At 51.4% G+C, this 16,089-nt stretch overlaps 2 protein-coding genes and 1 pseudogene across 3 annotated transcripts in view; 1 reads left to right on the top strand and 2 right to left on the bottom strand.

Moving 5' to 3' along the window:
* Window positions 1–16,089, bottom strand: part of LOC311530635 (C-type lectin domain family 2 member D-like) — a 240,704-nt pseudogene that overhangs the window by 73,278 nt on the left and 151,337 nt on the right. The gene's annotated exons all lie outside the window — the stretch shown is intronic.
* LOC311530637 (C-type lectin domain family 2 member D-like) overlaps window positions 5,242–16,089 on the top strand; it is a 322,581-nt gene continuing 311,733 nt past the window's right edge. Inside the window, 4 exon segments of the mRNA XM_084647461.1 lie at window positions 5,242–5,376; window positions 5,379–5,401; window positions 5,405–5,453; window positions 6,023–6,121. Coding sequence (XP_084503587.1) covers window positions 5,361–5,376; window positions 5,379–5,401; window positions 5,405–5,453; window positions 6,023–6,121 — 187 coding nt within the window. The 5' untranslated portion in view covers window positions 5,242–5,360.
* The window catches only part of LOC311530579 (butyrophilin subfamily 1 member A1-like), a 42,955-nt gene continuing 39,678 nt past the window's right edge, over window positions 12,813–16,089 (bottom strand). Inside the window, 3 exon segments of the mRNA XM_084647375.1 lie at window positions 12,813–14,452; window positions 14,455–14,463; window positions 15,765–15,797. Of these exon segments, the coding sequence (XP_084503501.1) occupies window positions 13,947–14,452; window positions 14,455–14,463; window positions 15,765–15,797 (548 nt within the window). The 3' untranslated portion in view covers window positions 12,813–13,946.

The raw sequence follows: 16,089 nt of genomic DNA on the forward strand, positions 1-16,089 counted from the left end.
GGACCTAGGGGTGACAGTGGACGAGAAGCTGGATATGAGTCAGCAGTGTGCCCTTGTTGCCAAGAAGGCCAATGGCATTTTGGGATGTATAAGTAGGGGCATAGCCAGCAGATCGAGGGACGTGATCGTTCCCCTCTATTCGACATTGGTGAGGCCTCATCTGGAGTACTGTGTCCAGTTTTGGGCCCCACACTTCAAGAAGGATATGGATAAATTGGAGAGAGTCCAGCGAAGGGCAACAAAAATGATTAGGGGACTGGAACACATGAGTTATGAGGAGAGGCTGAGGGAGCTGGGATTGTTTAGCCTGCAGAAGAGAAGAATGAGGGGGGATTTGATAGCTGCTTTCAACTACCTGAAAGGGGGTTCCAAAGAGGATGGCTCTAGACTGTTCTCAATGGTAGCAGATGACAGAACGAGGAGTAATGGTCTCAAGTTGCAGTGGGGGAGGTTTAGATTGGATATTAGGAAAAACTTTTTCACTAAGAGGGTGGTGAAACACTGGAATGCGTTACCTAGGGAGGTGGTAGAATCTCCTTCCTTAGAGGTTTTTAAGGTCAGGCTTGACAAAGCCCTGGCTGGGATGATTTAACTGGAAATTGGTCCTGCTTTGAGCAGGGGGTTGGACTAGATGATCTTCGGGGTCCCTTCCAACCCTGATATTCTATGATTCTATGATTCTATCGTGTTTTAAGTGCAGACAGAGCCTGAGCCGTAAAGCAGGTTCCTTCCCACCTCCTCCCTTTGCAGAAAACACCCCTCGGCTTCAACATCGACAGAATCCTCATGCAAAGCGATTTCTTCTCCAGGCCGTCTACAAGCCTCTCTCCTTGCAACTTGAAGAAAACTGAATGGTTGACAAACAGGGCCTCAGAGACCTGATCTGCTACATGCCCCGCCTACCCGTGACAGGCACCCATAACTAGCTTTCAAGCTCCTTCCCCTCTCTCCCTGCACGGGCACAGTGTGATCTGCTTGGCGTCTGAGTCTCACACCGGCTGAGCAGCAGGCAAACCTAGAATCAAAGTGGTTCATAACGTGGTCATTTGATCTCCCCCAAAGGGCTGGGGGTCGCCCTGCACTCTGCTGGAGAACTCTCAGCCATCTAAAAAAAGAACAGGAGGACTTGTGGCACCTCAGAGACTAATAAATTTATCTGAGCATAAGCTTTCCTGAGCTACAGCTCACTTCATCGGATGCATTTAAAACCCTGCTGCAGTGATCTGAGCAGCCTTGGCTGTATGGAAAGCAGATCAACTTTAGCTGGTTGGGGGTTTTGTTAGGGGGAGGAGGGGATCTCAGAAATCCCTTGTCCAAATGGCCCTGTGCCCCCCCCCCCCGAGGCACACAAACTGTCAAGGCTCCAAGTCAGCGGGTGGATTTCAGAGCAGGCAGGAGATCGGTGCTTTAGGCAGAGAGCTGGCGCTTTGCTAGAATAAAATCTCTTCAGCTGCCCTCCAGTAAGATCCCGTCCTTCAGCGCCTCGTCCCCAGTGCTTGCTTGGGACCCCAAGTGAGGGTCAGCCCCAGACCCCCCCCACACGGCGGGCTGAGACACACGGCGCTGCTGGGACGGCAGTTCAGAGGGGGCGTTAGGACACTTTGGCCCATCAGTTAAAAGACAAAGAAACGAAGTCTGCCCTGGGGACCAACGGAGACGTCTTCTCTCACTGCAGAGAAAAATCACTTCCCCTTCCACCCCAAAACGATCCGCGCTCGTGACTTGCTGCCCAGCAGCAGAGCTCTTGTCTCGGGAGGCAACTTCAGCTCCTGCAGGTTACCCGCCTATTTTGCCCCCCTTAACCCTCCTTCCATCTGGTCCGCGCACACCCCCCTCCCCAATAGACCCCGCGCGACTCCCTCCCCCATCTGGTCAGCAGACAGCCCCCACCCCAATAGACCCCGCCCCATCCCCTCCCCAATACCCCCACCTGATCAGCGCACAGCGCCCTCCCCAATAGACCCCACCTGCCCCCGCTCCCATCTGGTCAGTGCACAGCCCACTCCCCAATAACCCCACCCAAACCTCCTCCCCCATCTGGTCAGCACACAGCCCCCTCCCCAATAGACCCCGCGTTCCCCAGTGTGATCGATGCACCCACCCAACTCTTCTCCCCCCCGAACCCGGCACCTCCCTGCTCGCCCTCTCCCCGATCCGTGCACAACACCAGCCCCTCCTCACCTGCTGGAGGAGACCCCCAGCCCCCAATCGCTCCGTGGGCAGCCGGCGCCTGGAGCCCGGCTCGCAGCTCGCCCAGGCCAATGTCCCCTGGAGCCAGAGCCCCCCCCCCCCCGCCCGGGGAGCGGGCTCAGAGTGACCCCGGTGGGCAGGCAGAGGGAGCAGCGAGGGGACGGGCTGCCCCGCTGGGAGCCGCCAGGCTCGGGGAGAGGGTCCCGCGGCTGCAGCCCCGCTCAGCTGGGCAGGTCAGCAACACGGAAGGGAAACGCACCCAGCTGTCTGCCACCAGGGAGCTTCTTTTCCATGGGTCCAGATGATGAAGATGTCAACAATATAGCGTAAGTAGAGTAGGGGCATTAGGGGATGAGAGCTGAGGAAGCGTTGTTCTAAGTCAGCCATAAAAATGTTGGCATACTGTGGGGCCATGCGGGTACCCATAGCAGTGCTGCTGATTTGAAGGTATACATTGTCCCAAATGTGAAAGAGTTATGGGTGAGGACAAAGTCACAAAGTTCAGCCAGCATGTTTGCCGTGATATTATCGGGGATACTGTTCCTGATGGCTTGTAGTCCATCTTTGTGTGGAATGTTGGTGTTGAGAGCTTCTACATCCATAGTGGCCAGGATGGTGTTTTCAGGAAGATCACCGATGGATTGTAGTTTCCTCAGGAAGTCAGTGGTGTCTGGAAGATAGCTGGGAGTGCTGGTAGCATAGGGCCTGAGGAGGGAGTCTACATAGCCAGACAATCTCGCTGTCAGGGTGCCAATGCTTGAGATGATGGGGCGCCCAGGATTTCCAGGTTTAAGGATCTTGGGTAGCAGATAGAATACCCCAGGTCGGGGTTCCAGGGGTGTGTCTGTGCTGATTTGTTCTTGTGCTTTTTCAGGGAGCTTCTTGAGCAAATGCTGTAGTTTCTTTTGGTAACCCTCAGTGGGATCAGAGGGTAATGGCTTGTAGAAAGTGGTGTTGGAGAGCTGCCAAGCAGCCTCTTGTTCATATTCCGACCTATTCATGATGACAACAGCACCTCCTTTGTCAGCCTTTTTGATTATGATGTCTGAGCTGTTTCTGAGGCTGTGGATGGCGTTGTGTTCTGCACGGCTGAGGTTATGGGGCAAGGGATGCTGCTTTTCCACTATTTCAGCCCATGCACGTCTGTAGAAGTCCAGTCTGTTGTTTCAACCTTCAGGAGGAGTTCACCTAGAATCCTTCTTTTTGTAGTGTTGGTAGCAAGGTCTCTGTGGGTTAGTATGTTGTTCAGAGGTGTTTTGGAAATATTCCTTGAGTGGGAGACGTTGAAAATAGGATTCTAGGTCACCACAGAATTGTATCGTGGGGGTGGAGGGGCAGAAGGAGAGGCCCCGAGATAGGACAGATTCTTCTGCTGGGCTAAGACTATAGTTGGATAGATTAACAATATTGCCGGGTGGGTTAAGGGAACCACTGTTGTGGCCCCTTGTGGCGTGTAGTAGTTTAGAGAGTTTAGTGTCCTTTTTCTTTTGTAGAGAAGCAAAGTGTGTGTTGTAAATGGCTTGTCTAGTTTTTGTAAAGTCCAGCCATGAGGAAGTTTGTGTGGAAGGTTGGTTTTTTATGAGAGTATCCAGCTTTGAGAGCTCATTCTTAATCTTTCCCTGTTTGCTGTAGAGGATGTTGATCAGGTGGTTCCGCAGTTTCTTTGAGAGCGTGTGGCACAGGCTGTCAGCATAGTCTGTGTGGTATGTAGATTGTAATGGAGTTTTTACCTTCAGTCCTTTTGGTATGGTGTCCATCTGTTTGCATTTGGAAAGGAAGATGATGTCTGTCTGTATCTGTATGAGTTTTTTCATGAAGTTGATAGATTTCCACTCCATACGGCTAAATTCAGTGCCTTGCACCATGACAGGTTTCAGAGTAGCAGCCGTGTTAGTCTGTATTTGCAAAAAGAAAAGGAGTACTTGTGCACCTTGTTTGATGCAATAGAGAAGGGGGAGCCGGGTTAAATGGAGGCGGGGCTGAGGGCAGGGGGCATGTGCATCGGCCGCTGTCGTGAGGAAATCGGGCACTGGCGTTTCAGCTGTGGCTGAGGTCGTGCTGTGGCTGTGAACTCACCCGGCGGGATGCGGCTGCAAGCCGGCCTGGCTGGTGCGCGGGACCTCACCTCCTTCCCCACGGCTGCGCCGCTGGGCGCTATTCCTGTGGGTGAGACGCTCCCGGTCCCAGGGGTCCCTGAAAGAGCCACCCAGGGCTTGGGAGGGAGGGTGGGTGCTGCTGGCGGCTCCGCGGTGGCTCGCTCTCTGTGCGGCGGGGTTTGCGGGCTGGTTACAGTCACAGCCGGGCTGGGGCGAGGGGGCACAGTGGGCCCGAATGGGGCGGTGGCCGGGAGGGGAAGGGCTCGGGGCTGGGGACTGAATGGGGGTCGGGGCTCCAAATAGGGAGAGTGGGGCTGGAATGGGGGCGGAGCTCGGGCGGGTGTCTAGGAACCGCATGGGGGTGGGGCTCCAAATGGGGGGCTCGGGCGGTGGCTGGGGACCGCATGGGGAGGGCAGCGCTGTGGCAGGGTCAGTTCTTGGCCGAAGGGAGGTGGATTCTGGGCCAAAAGGGGGCGATTCGGAGGGCGGGCCCCGGGCCGAAGGACGGGGGGGGTTCGAGAGCCCCCCCGGGAAGGGAAAGGAAGGGTCGGGCAGAGGAGCGCAGGACACTGGTTCAAGTCCCGCCCTGCCAGGAGGGGGCTGGGCCAGGGACAGGGCTGTTTTGAGCCCCAGCCCCGTCCCCTTATGATATCCCTACTCACACTTACTTCAAGGAGGATTGTGTGTGTGAGGAGGGTCTTCTCCCCCACCCCCCAGCTGGGTGCCTGTCACTGGTGGGCGGGGCCTGTAGGAGATCAGGTCTCTGCGGCCCTGGGGGCGGAGGGGCCGATAGGAGTTAAGGGGTTTTAATCATCATGGCACCACCTCTGGCATACTGCATACTGGGCAGGCAACGAGAAACCACAAATGGCCTCCCCCACCCCTGACCTGTCCTGCTTGGTCTGTCTCGGGTTCACATCGGCTGGAGAGTCTGGAGCAGGGACGGGGAGCCAGGGCCAGGACCTCTGCCTCGGCTTTGCTGCTGCCAAATCGGACCCACTCAGACCGAGAGGAGCTGACCCCAGCCCAGCACCTGCAGCAGCGTCTGTGGCCTGAGTGTCGCTGAGAGGGACAATGGGGCCAGCAGCTGGGTTGCTGAGAGCGAAGAGCCGCTGTAGGAGTTGTGTGTTAATGGCAATGGACACCTGGAGCCTGGAGGGAACCCAGGTAATGGGGCATCTCTGCCTGGGGGCAGGCTGGAGAGAGACACTGAGACTGCCTGGAGTGCTGGAAGGGGGCGTGGCCCTCCCACTTTTTGTCACTGGCCCCGCCCCTCCCCCTCCTCTTCCCCCTGAGGTCCCCCCACCCCACCTCTGGCTGGCAGCTGCAGTGCAGACAGTTGCAGGGAGCTGTGGATGACCCTCCACTTGCCTGGGGTGGGGGGCCGAGAGCAGCCCTGGTCCGTATCCCTCCCCGCAGGCTCCCTGCCCAGAGCAGGGGGAGTGTCTGTACTTCCCCACAGCTGCTGCTCTTACCATGGCCCTGCTGCTGCTCTGAGGCCCTGCTACCCAGCCAGAGCCAGATCTTGGTAACAGCCCCAGGGTAGCTCTAGGGAGCCATGGACCCTCCATATGCCCTTGGTGAGGGAGTCTGCCTGACCCTCTGGGCTCCCCTCCCAGAGTGTCTGACGGAAGGAGAAATCGACAGAACGGTGCATGTTCCAGGGCAGCTCCAGCCCCGGTGCTGTCAGTGAGACGTGTCCTCCCAGCCCTGCCTGACGGGTCTGTCTGTTTCAGACCCTCCTTGTAACTGCCAGAAAAGTCCAACCCCTAGAGTTGTGGTTGCACTGACAGTTGTATCGTCTCCTTTGATCGCTGCCATCATTGCTCTGGCAGGTGAGTTCCCGGCTTCCGCCCCGCTCCCTTCCCCTCCATCTACGATCTCCGTGCATCCCATTCCCCCGTGACCTACCACGGTCCCTCTCTCCTCCCGGCCTGTCCGGCTTCTGCCCCTTGGACAGAGGATTCCTGGGGGATGTTCCTCCCCGACCCTCCTCCTGCTCCCTCCCAGACTCCTGCACCTGGGCACTCTCTGTGTCGGGACGATTTGACTGACATTAGCCCCCCCAGCCCATCTCTGAGCACTTTGGACCCAAGTCGCCTTTGCCATGCGCCATGAAACAGTCCCTGACCGGGGTGTCCAATGGGACAGGGTGCAGCACATCCCTGAGCCCTTTGCCTTCCCTGTGTTGCTCTGAGGTTACCAGCCTGGCCTTCCTGGATCTTCAGGTCACGCCTGTGGCCGGGCGGCAGGTGCTGCCGTGTTATTGAAATGAGCCGTAGAATTAAGTCTAGACCCCTTCACCAGCGCAGTGTGGAAACCCCCCAATCTCTGAGCTTGGCCATGAAGGGTCCCTTAGCACCATTCACACCCCCGGGCTGCCCAGACAGTGTGTGCTTGTGCAGAGGGCGTCTGTTTGCGGTGAACATGAACCCTGCTGTATCCCCCCGTCGTCTGGCGCAGGGCGTGCTGGAGACTGTCGGGGATGGGATTTCTCTACTGCCCTGGGATCTGATCACTGGGCCCCAGGAGGGTTTAGCAGCTGGCAGAGGGGATTGAATCCAGGTCTGTCTGCATTAGGAATCCTCTGTGCCGATGTCATGACATCCGTGCAGTTGAATTGGTGCAAACCGCTAAAGCAGACGCACTGCACTGGTGCACAAAGGAGCTTGCCTTGGTGCAGTTCGCTGCAGGAAGTTACCAGAGCGAGCCGCACTGCTCCAGCGCATCTCCAGGAGGTGCTTGCCCGGATGTCACTGCAACACTGTGATTATACTGGTGCAGATTGCTCTGATATAGATGGGCCCTGAATCCCAGCTCCCTGCTGTAATGGCAGGCTGTTGAAATGGGCAGCATTGGCTCTCACTGTGTAAGGTGGGAATCTGTGAGCTTAGGGTTGGTTACACACCTGCAGGTGCAGGGAGCTCTGCAGAACATGTGGCATCTGAGCTGGAGATGGATGGTGGAGACAGCCTGTGCCATCAACTGTTAGTCACTGACTTCTCTGCTCAGTTCAGTAGGGCAGGGGTGTGGGCTACCGTGCACTGGACAGTTAAATCTACAGGGTCAGACATGCCTTGTGCGTGAGTGAACACATGCTCATTTTCTGATCACCGCTGCCACGTTTCCTAAGTCTTCCCGACTTAGAGTGCCTGTTCCTTTTAAATAGTACCATGCCGGCAGAGCTGAGCTACATCGGTGTGGTTTTCTTTGAAGTCGCAAAGTGTATTCTTTCGCTAAGAACATAAGAACAGCCTTACTGGGTCAGAGCAAAGGTCCATCCAGCCCAGTATCCTGTCTGCCGACAGCGGCCAATGCCAGGCGCCCCAGAGGGAGTGAACCTAACAGGCAATGATCAAGTGATCTCTCTCCCGCCATCCATCTCCACCCTCTGACAAACAGAGGCTAGGCACACCATTCCTTACCCATTCTGGCTAATAGCCATTAATGGACTTAACTTCCATGAATTTATCCAGTTCTCTTTTAAACCCTAGCCTTCACAACCTCGCCTTCACAACCTCCCCAGGCAAGGAGTTCCAGAGGTTGACTGTGCGCTGTGTGAAGAAGAACTTCCTTTTATTTGTTTTAAACCTGGTGCCCATTAATTTCATTTGGTGGCCCCTAGTTCTTGTGTTATGGGAACAAGTAAATAGCTTTTCCTTAGTCACTTTCTCTGCACCACTCATGATTTTATAGACCTCTAACCACTGTGTTTACATCTCATGTTATTGTAGCTCTGTAAGTGGCTATGGGCCATCTCACTGCGTGGTGTTTGGGTAGGTTGCGATTGTTCATGGGGGTGGGGGGGAGAGGTGAAAGAGTTATAAATGTGACTGGGTATCAGAAAGTATTTCAAATAATCTAGTGCCAGAAAATGACCTTGAATGTGACAGCAGGTGGCTCCTCTGGGACCTTCTGCTAAGAAAAGCAAAACAGAGAAAGAAAAATGAACACTTCAGCACCAGGGGGAAAGGCAGTTTACTGTGTTTCTGAAGCCATCTGATTCCATTTCTGAGCAAGTTGCAGTGTGAGAGAGAAATTCATCAAATTGAAATGTATGTCGTGCAACATCCATACTGCACTTGTGCAAGGGAAGTTGAACAAAATTATCACGGTGAGTTTCAGAGGCGCAAGCTGTTAAATGATGCAAAAACCAAGCTGAAAAGACAACAGTAACGGCTCAGATTTTGTTGTTACTGTTATCATTATTATTACTGGGCTAGGTTGATTGGGTTTTTTTGTCTGTGAAAGAAATTTTGGACATATTGGCAGATACCTTCTTTCATTATTATTTGGACTTCTATTATGTAAAGGATTTTTAAATTTAGTTCAGAATTGTTGTAATGCAGTCCACCTTTGACCAAAAAAGCAAAAGAACAACAAAAAAGACAAGACTGCGCAAAGCACTGGTTTGTTCTGTGTTTAGGTCCAGTAAAGATAAGACACAACTGTACCTTATATTTATTATTGAGTCTGCAAAAAATCCCTATGTAAATATGCACATGTAATTTATTTGTTTGTTTTTCCTACAGTTAGTTAAGTATTGTCAGAGCCGCATGCTGAGGCTGCCAAAAATTTGTGAGAACCCCAGCTCTAGAAAGTGTGAGGATTTTGTTTTCTATGTAACCATTACTTTCCAGTATTTATTCACTCTCGCTTGCATCTCTGTTCTTTGATAATAAACTCATTCCTGTTTTCTGTATATCTAAGTGCTGTGTTCTCAATAGAGTGGTTGGCCTGAATTGAATCTTACAAGCTGCTGTGGACCGCGCCTCTGGGGTTAGAGTCACAGTTCTGCATGTGCTCCGTGGAACGGGCTGAACACTCCAGAGGGACGCTCAGAGGCTTTGGGGGTGTCTATCGCTAACCTGTACACAGAGAGCGAGGCCTGCAGGGGGCTGGAAGGTCGGGCTTGCACTGCCAGGAGTGGTGAATTAGCCTCTTAAGTCCCCTTGTGAATCCAGCCCTACCGTTCATTGGGACAAGTCCTCAGCTCCCTGAAGCTGTCCCGTTACCCAGGTCGCACGGTGCAGGTTTCCTCTCACCCATCAGACTTCGTTTTTAAAGGAAAGCTGAGATGCAGGAGATCAAGGTGGCGCTTCCAATGAACAAGTACCAGGTCACCCTCCCCATGGGATTCAGCCTCGTATGGTCCTTGCTCCAGACCCCCAACTCTGTGGGTCTCAAGCAGGGGTACACGTATCCCTGGGGTACACAGAGCTCTTCCGAGGAGTAGGTCAACTCATCTAGATATTGGCCTAGTTTTACAATGGGCTACATAAAAAGCACTAGCGAAGTCAGTGCAAACTAAAATTTCAGACAGACACTGACTTGTTTACACTGTTCTATATGCAATACACTGACATGTAAGTACAATACTTATTTCCAATGGATTTATTTTATAATTGAATGGTAAAAATGAGAGTCAGCCATTTTTCAGCAATAGTGGCTGTGGCAACATTTGTATTTTCATGTCGGATTTTCAAAGCAAGTCATTTTTAAGCCACGTAAAACTTGGGGTACGCAAGAGAAATCAGACTCCTGAAAGGGGTGCAGTGGTCTGGAAAGGTTGAGAGCCACTGCCCTAACTCATCTCACAGCCTGGGACGTCTTCTCGACTGACGCTCCGCAGGAAAGCTAGAGATGAAAGACAACACCAGAGCCCAGCTTCCCAGTACAGGGAGGGCGAGGAAAGACTCACCCCGGCCTTTCCTTGTTACAGGGACCCACAGTGACACGGACTCTCTCTCACTCTGCAGCTTCTCAGGCTCTGCAGATGGGAACAGCTACGGGTGGATAAAAGGCAGCCAGGTTCTGTCTGAGACGTGTGCCGCGGAGCTCAAATGGATCTACCAGAAAGAAGCGGCCATGATATAAACAGCGCAACTGAGGATCCACATTTGTGTATCTGTAATGAGAATTACCTCCCTGTGAAGACTCCTGGGTAGGGCCCTACCAAATTCACCCATCCAGTTTGGTAAATTTCACGATCATGAGATTTTTAAAAGTCTTTTAAATTTCACAGTTTTAGCTATTTCAATCTGAAATGTCACCCTGTTGTAACTGTGTGGATCCCATCCCAGAAGAGAGTCATGGGGGGTCTCAAGGCTATTGGGGGAGGGGTGTCACGGTATTGCGACCCTGACTTCGGCACTGCTCCTGGCAGTGGTGCTACCTTCAGAGCTGGGCTCCCGGCCGGCGGCCACGGAGCTTTCTGCTGCTGGGGGAGGTTCCTGGAGGTGGCTCTGATCTGGCCCTGGGAGCAGCCCATGCAGGGGACGAGGTCCTGTTCCTCCCCAGCCCAGCCCGAACTTGCAGCTAGTTCCTGGCACACGATAGGAGCCCCTGCCCGGGACGCTCCCAGCCCTGCCCCTCCCCCGTTCCAGGGTCCAGCCCTGCCACTAGGATAGTCCACTAGGATGCTGGCAGGGGGGTAAGCCTTGGGCAACAGGGTCAAAAGTGGCAGAGAAATAAGCCACTGGGCGTTTCTTTTCTCCGTGCATCTGAGTGAGAACTCCAAGTGCACACCTAGATTGTACGTGGCAGAAAAGGGTAAAAGGCTTAGAATAGTCAGGCAGCCCTAAGGCAGGGGCAGAAGCCAAACCCTGTTTGAGGGAAACAAAGACTATCCTAGCTCTGTATCTAGTTAATGTTCACCTGAATTTCCCCCAAATCGAGCATTTGATTCTTGACAATGTTTCATACAGAGAAACTCCAGGCAGGGAGTGAGAGTCCTATGATGAGCACATTTCCAATGCCCACCCTGGTAGCTTACTAGCTCTCTCCATTGCTTTCTATGCCATTGTGTAATGTCCTACAAGGCTTCCTCAGGGCTTCAAGGTTTCCTTCTTGAAACTTGAAACTTGATCAGGTAACAGGCCCCTGATCTGATTACCCAAAACCCCCAACCAGAACCTACCTACCTGCCTACTTACTTATTTTTTAATGAATTAACCCTGAAATTCTCACCATGCTGTATCTTTGGTCTGGGTTTGTTGCTAGAAGGAGCTTCTCAGTAATATGAAGATGGAATAAAAACATACCAGATTGATGACAAAGTTCAAACATGTTGGCCTTGTCTTGACACAGAATGTAATATGGGGTGATTATTTCTTCCCTGCATGGGGGGCAATGTTTAAATGTTTATGGCAATGCCATAAAATTATGAAAAAAGGTACCAAGTGGTAATATTGCACAAAATTACCCCCTCCACACAAAAAAATAATAGTAAATTATAAAAATACTGTAAAGGCACATCTGTCTCCAACATGTGTCTTAACCACAAAATACAGGTTGTGTGTCAATGCTCATAAAAATTAAAAAAACTTACACATATAAAAAAATTGGGATCCCTTTAGTTTCCAGGAAACGCAAACCCATAAAAAAAGGTTAACACTTTCATAAACATGCACAAAATGTAGGTATCAACAAAATCACATTATTTAAAAAAAATGCCCAACATGTAAAAATTGAGCTCCCTATGGAAGACTCCAGCAGAAACCATCCCTCTACTAATAATCAAGCCATAAAAGACCCATTCAATCCCTAACACTCTTAAGAAAGTATAACTATATTTGTAACTTGTGCAGAGGTCTGTATAAAGTTTCTGTATGCTTGGGTAATTATAACTTTAATAAAACTTATAAAATAAAATAAACCTTGCATTGGTAAATGTATGTGTGGTCACTACCTTTGGTCTTTGTGTTCCTAAAAACTCTAAATCTAAAGCAAGTAGCAAAGGTAACTTTCACTGTGTTAAGCTTAAAACTGTAGCTGCCAGAGCCGAACCCACGGTGGTGTAATACCACATTGCAAAATTCACTTTAAATAAAATTAAAGGCTACCCCCTGATAGCTGCAGCCCTCAATACCAGCTCCAGCACCACCTTCAGCACCATCCCCACTGCCTGCAGACCGACTTCCATGCTACCACGTCCAGCAGCCACTGGAAAACTCTGGGGTTGGGTGGGCTCTGAGCAATGCATGGAGTGAAATGGGCAGATGTACCATGTGCATTCCACCCCCATAAAACAGCATTCAATAAGATCAACATTTTGACTAGGGGGAAGGAGAACTGGAGGTGCCCTTCTGACTTCCAGTTCCACTATTAGTGAGCCCATGGAGCTTGGACTTTAGCTATTGGTCCCCTTTTGCACAGGAAGAAAAGGAGGACTTGTGGCACCTTAGAGACTAACCAATTTACTTGAGCATAAGCTTTCGTGAGCTACAGCTCACTTCATCAGATGCTCATGCTCCAATAAATTGGTTAGTCTCTAAGGTGCCACAAGGACTCCTTTTCTTTTTGCGAATACAGACTAACATGGCTGCTACTCTGAAACCTGTCCTTTTGCACAGGGTTGCACTTTATTTCACACTGCACACTTCTGAAGAATTATTTGTGGACAGGAAGTCATGGTGCCTGCAATGGTCTTTGGGTTATTTCAGCATTTTGTTTTGTTAATGAATTGGCTGGCTTGGACAATACATTGGCATATGAGTGTCAGGAAATAAAGGAAGAGTCAGGAAGTTGTATCCAAAGATTTTAAATAAAATATCAGATTCTTTTAAAAGCAACAGCAAATAACCAAGAGCAAATCAGCACATAGGAAATAGACACAATGCCAATGTACAGCATTACAGTCCCTCATCACATCTCCACATCACCCAGTGCTGCAAGGATGTAGGTGTGTAAGCCATCCCTTGTTTCCCTTGTTCACCTGGACCCAACCTCTGTGATGACAGCAGGAGCGATGGAAGCTCCATAAAAGTGTGGGGAGCCACCGGCACCTAAACTCTGGCCCTGCCCTCCCCCACTACCCCTTTTCCCAATGCCCTGCTCCCACATCACCCCTTCCTCCTGAGCCCCCACCCTCACACCACCTCTGCCCCGTAAGGCCCTACCCCTGCTCACTCCTCTCTGCCCCCGCATCGCTTGCTCTTACGGCTTGTTAAAAGTTGGAGGGCATAGTCCCCCATTTTTAAAAGTGATGGGGCCATGGACCCCTGACTCCCCATTCCAGCACCCCTGGATGACAGGTGCACATTCTGGATGTCTGTATGGGACTGCAACCAGCAGTGTCTTTCTCCTTGCAGATGCTAGGCAGAGCACAGCAGACCACAGCCATATGGATGGCACTGGCTATGTTGGTGTCCAAATGGTCTGTAGGTGGCACCATATTGCCTTCAGCCTGCCAAATGTGCACTCCATGTCCCTAGAAATCCTAGTGCCAAACACGAAACTACAGCATTCATGTCAACACACGTGTATGGAGTACGGATCATGTGCAGCTCGGCAGTGTGGACTTTTACAAGTGGACTTGACTAATGTGTGCACATGCCTGCAAGGCAGGATGGAGCACACGCTGCAGTGTAGACACACCCTTAGCTACTAACCTGACCAGTGGCTAGAGTTCTCTTGGATTGCAGAGGCTAGTGACAGACAGGCTGCACAATCTTAGGACCAAGGAAATTGGCTTGTCTTCCTCCATCTCTGCTCTCAATGGCTCTTAAATCCAGGGACACCACCCCTCTCCCAGGTTTATAGAAACTGTGCATTACAGGCTCTGCAGAAACATTGGAGACTCCAGCATCTTAGGATGAGGATGTGTGAGGCTAGACTGGCTGATGACAAGTGTCCCAGAGGGGTATTTCTTCCTGTGTCTCAGGGACACAGTCTGAGCTGTGATTGCAAATCCCAGACCCAGAGCCAAGGGTGGATTTTCTCCCCAGCAAAGGAAGCCGGTGGGAAAGTGAATATCAGTACCCCTTTAACAGCATCAAAAAATGCCACCTTCCCCACTTCATAGTCCAGAGAAACCCGGATCCTCTTGGGCACCTGCTTCAGGGCCAATGGGGAGCGAGGAGAAGTGACAGCGAGGTACTGATTCCCCCAATGGCCCACAGCCCAGATCCCCTCCTCAGTGCTAAATATGATCTCTCCTTTCCTCCTCACAGACTCTCTAGCGATCCCCACAGCCCAGTATCCCCCATGTCCCACCTCCACCTCCCAGTAATGTCTCCCTGAGTTGAACCCCTCGTAGCCCAGCACACAACGTTCATATTCAAATCTCTTAGGATTGTCGAGGCAATCCAGCCGTGTGAATAGCCGTTTAACACTTTTGCAATCCACAGACAGGAGAAGATGGGGATGAACTGTGTCTGGATCCAAGTCACATTCTCTGGGAAAGAAAAAATCAGAGCATTAAGGGCAGAGCTCAGCCCTGCGGGAGAGTTTGATCATGTCAGTGACAGAATCTGCCCCAGATGGAGTGTGACTTAGGGAATCGCCTTCCTCCAGAATTTACCAGGTTGGAATGGGGAGCAGCTCTGAGATCTCAGCACAGTGCAGGGGAGAGTCACTCCCCTGACAGAGATGTGTCAGTAACAGAGTGAAGGGATCAGCTGGGCCAGGCCTCAGAATCAGGGTCTATCCCCTCCTGGCCCCACCTCTCCCCATGGAGGGGACTAGTATCCCTGGGGGGACACAGCAGATTATATGAAGTCAAGAATATTGACACAGCTCCCCCCCCCCTGAAGTGCTTTATTTCCAGCATGAGTCCTTTTGTTTCCCAGCTGCTTCCTCCTTTCAATGTGATATAGGCCTCCTCACTCTCCTCCCCTCTCCAAATGCTGGATCTCTGACATGCTCCTTCCTCAGACAGCAACAGGCCACATGGGGCAAGGACTTGACATGCCTCAGATTTCACTGCTCAGCAGCAGGTCCCGTTTCTCCCAAGGGCGGCTGCTCTGGGGAACTGCACTCACCCTCCTGTTAATTGCTATCATCTTCAAAACTGCTCATCATCCCACCCTTCCCTTCCCTTCCCTTCCCTTCCCTTCCCTTCCCTTCCCTTCCCTTCCTCTCCTTCCCACCACCACCTTCACTCCCCCACCCATCTCTCCTCCACTGCTCGCTCTGGCTCATGTGCAGGAAGCAGGATCTTCCTCCCCTACATTTTATTTCCTCACTTACCCCAGCCCCTCTAGCTGTAATTCTAGTCAACACTTTTCCCATCTCCATCATCATGGTATCTAAACACCAGACACAGAATTCAGTTGCTCCTTGTCTGCAGAGCATAGCTCTGTCCCTCTCCCAGGCAGTGAGGGCTGAAGAAGAGTGAGGAGGAGACATGAGCAGGAGCAGGAAGGCAATTGATGGGAAGACAGGGCAGGCCTTGGCCCTGGGGTAGCAGCTGGGCAGGGTCATGTTCCATTGTACAATGACTGGGAGGTGCTCTCAGAAAGCCCTTCAGGGGGCAGGGCACATGCAGACAGAGGAGTGGGAGGAGCTGTGTATGATCTGGATGCATTGTGCTGTGGCAGGACATAGGCATAAAACCTGCCTCACATCCTGATGCGCACCAACATACAGGATGCTTGTGAGGTCTGCCCTGAACTACTCACTGCTGCAATCAAGGAGAAGGTGCAACATTTTCTTATGAAAGGTGATGGACATTGATACAGTATGATCTTCAATTACCTTTTTCCAGAGGGGCAGCAAGCTTTCTCCAGCCTGAAACCAACCACATAATCAGAGATGAGAATTCCCCAGAACAAATTCTCTAGGATTCAATAGGGTACAGAATGGTACACTGAGGGAAAAATAGATTTATAATGTCTATCAGATGTTTATGATAAAATAAAGAATCAGAAACACACCTAGATTGTGTAAGTGCTTCTCTCACAGAGGCTACACCTTTAACACACTCTTTTGTATTATGTCAGGTTCCATTAACTATGCAACTGTCAAAAAACTTACGATCTGATTTTTCAACGGACACATTAGAATTAGGATGCAAAATACC

This window comes from Lepidochelys olivacea (assembly GCF_965140295.1).
Source record: "Lepidochelys olivacea isolate rLepOli2 genome assembly, chromosome: 14".
Taxonomy (NCBI): domain Eukaryota; kingdom Metazoa; phylum Chordata; order Testudines; family Cheloniidae; genus Lepidochelys; species Lepidochelys olivacea.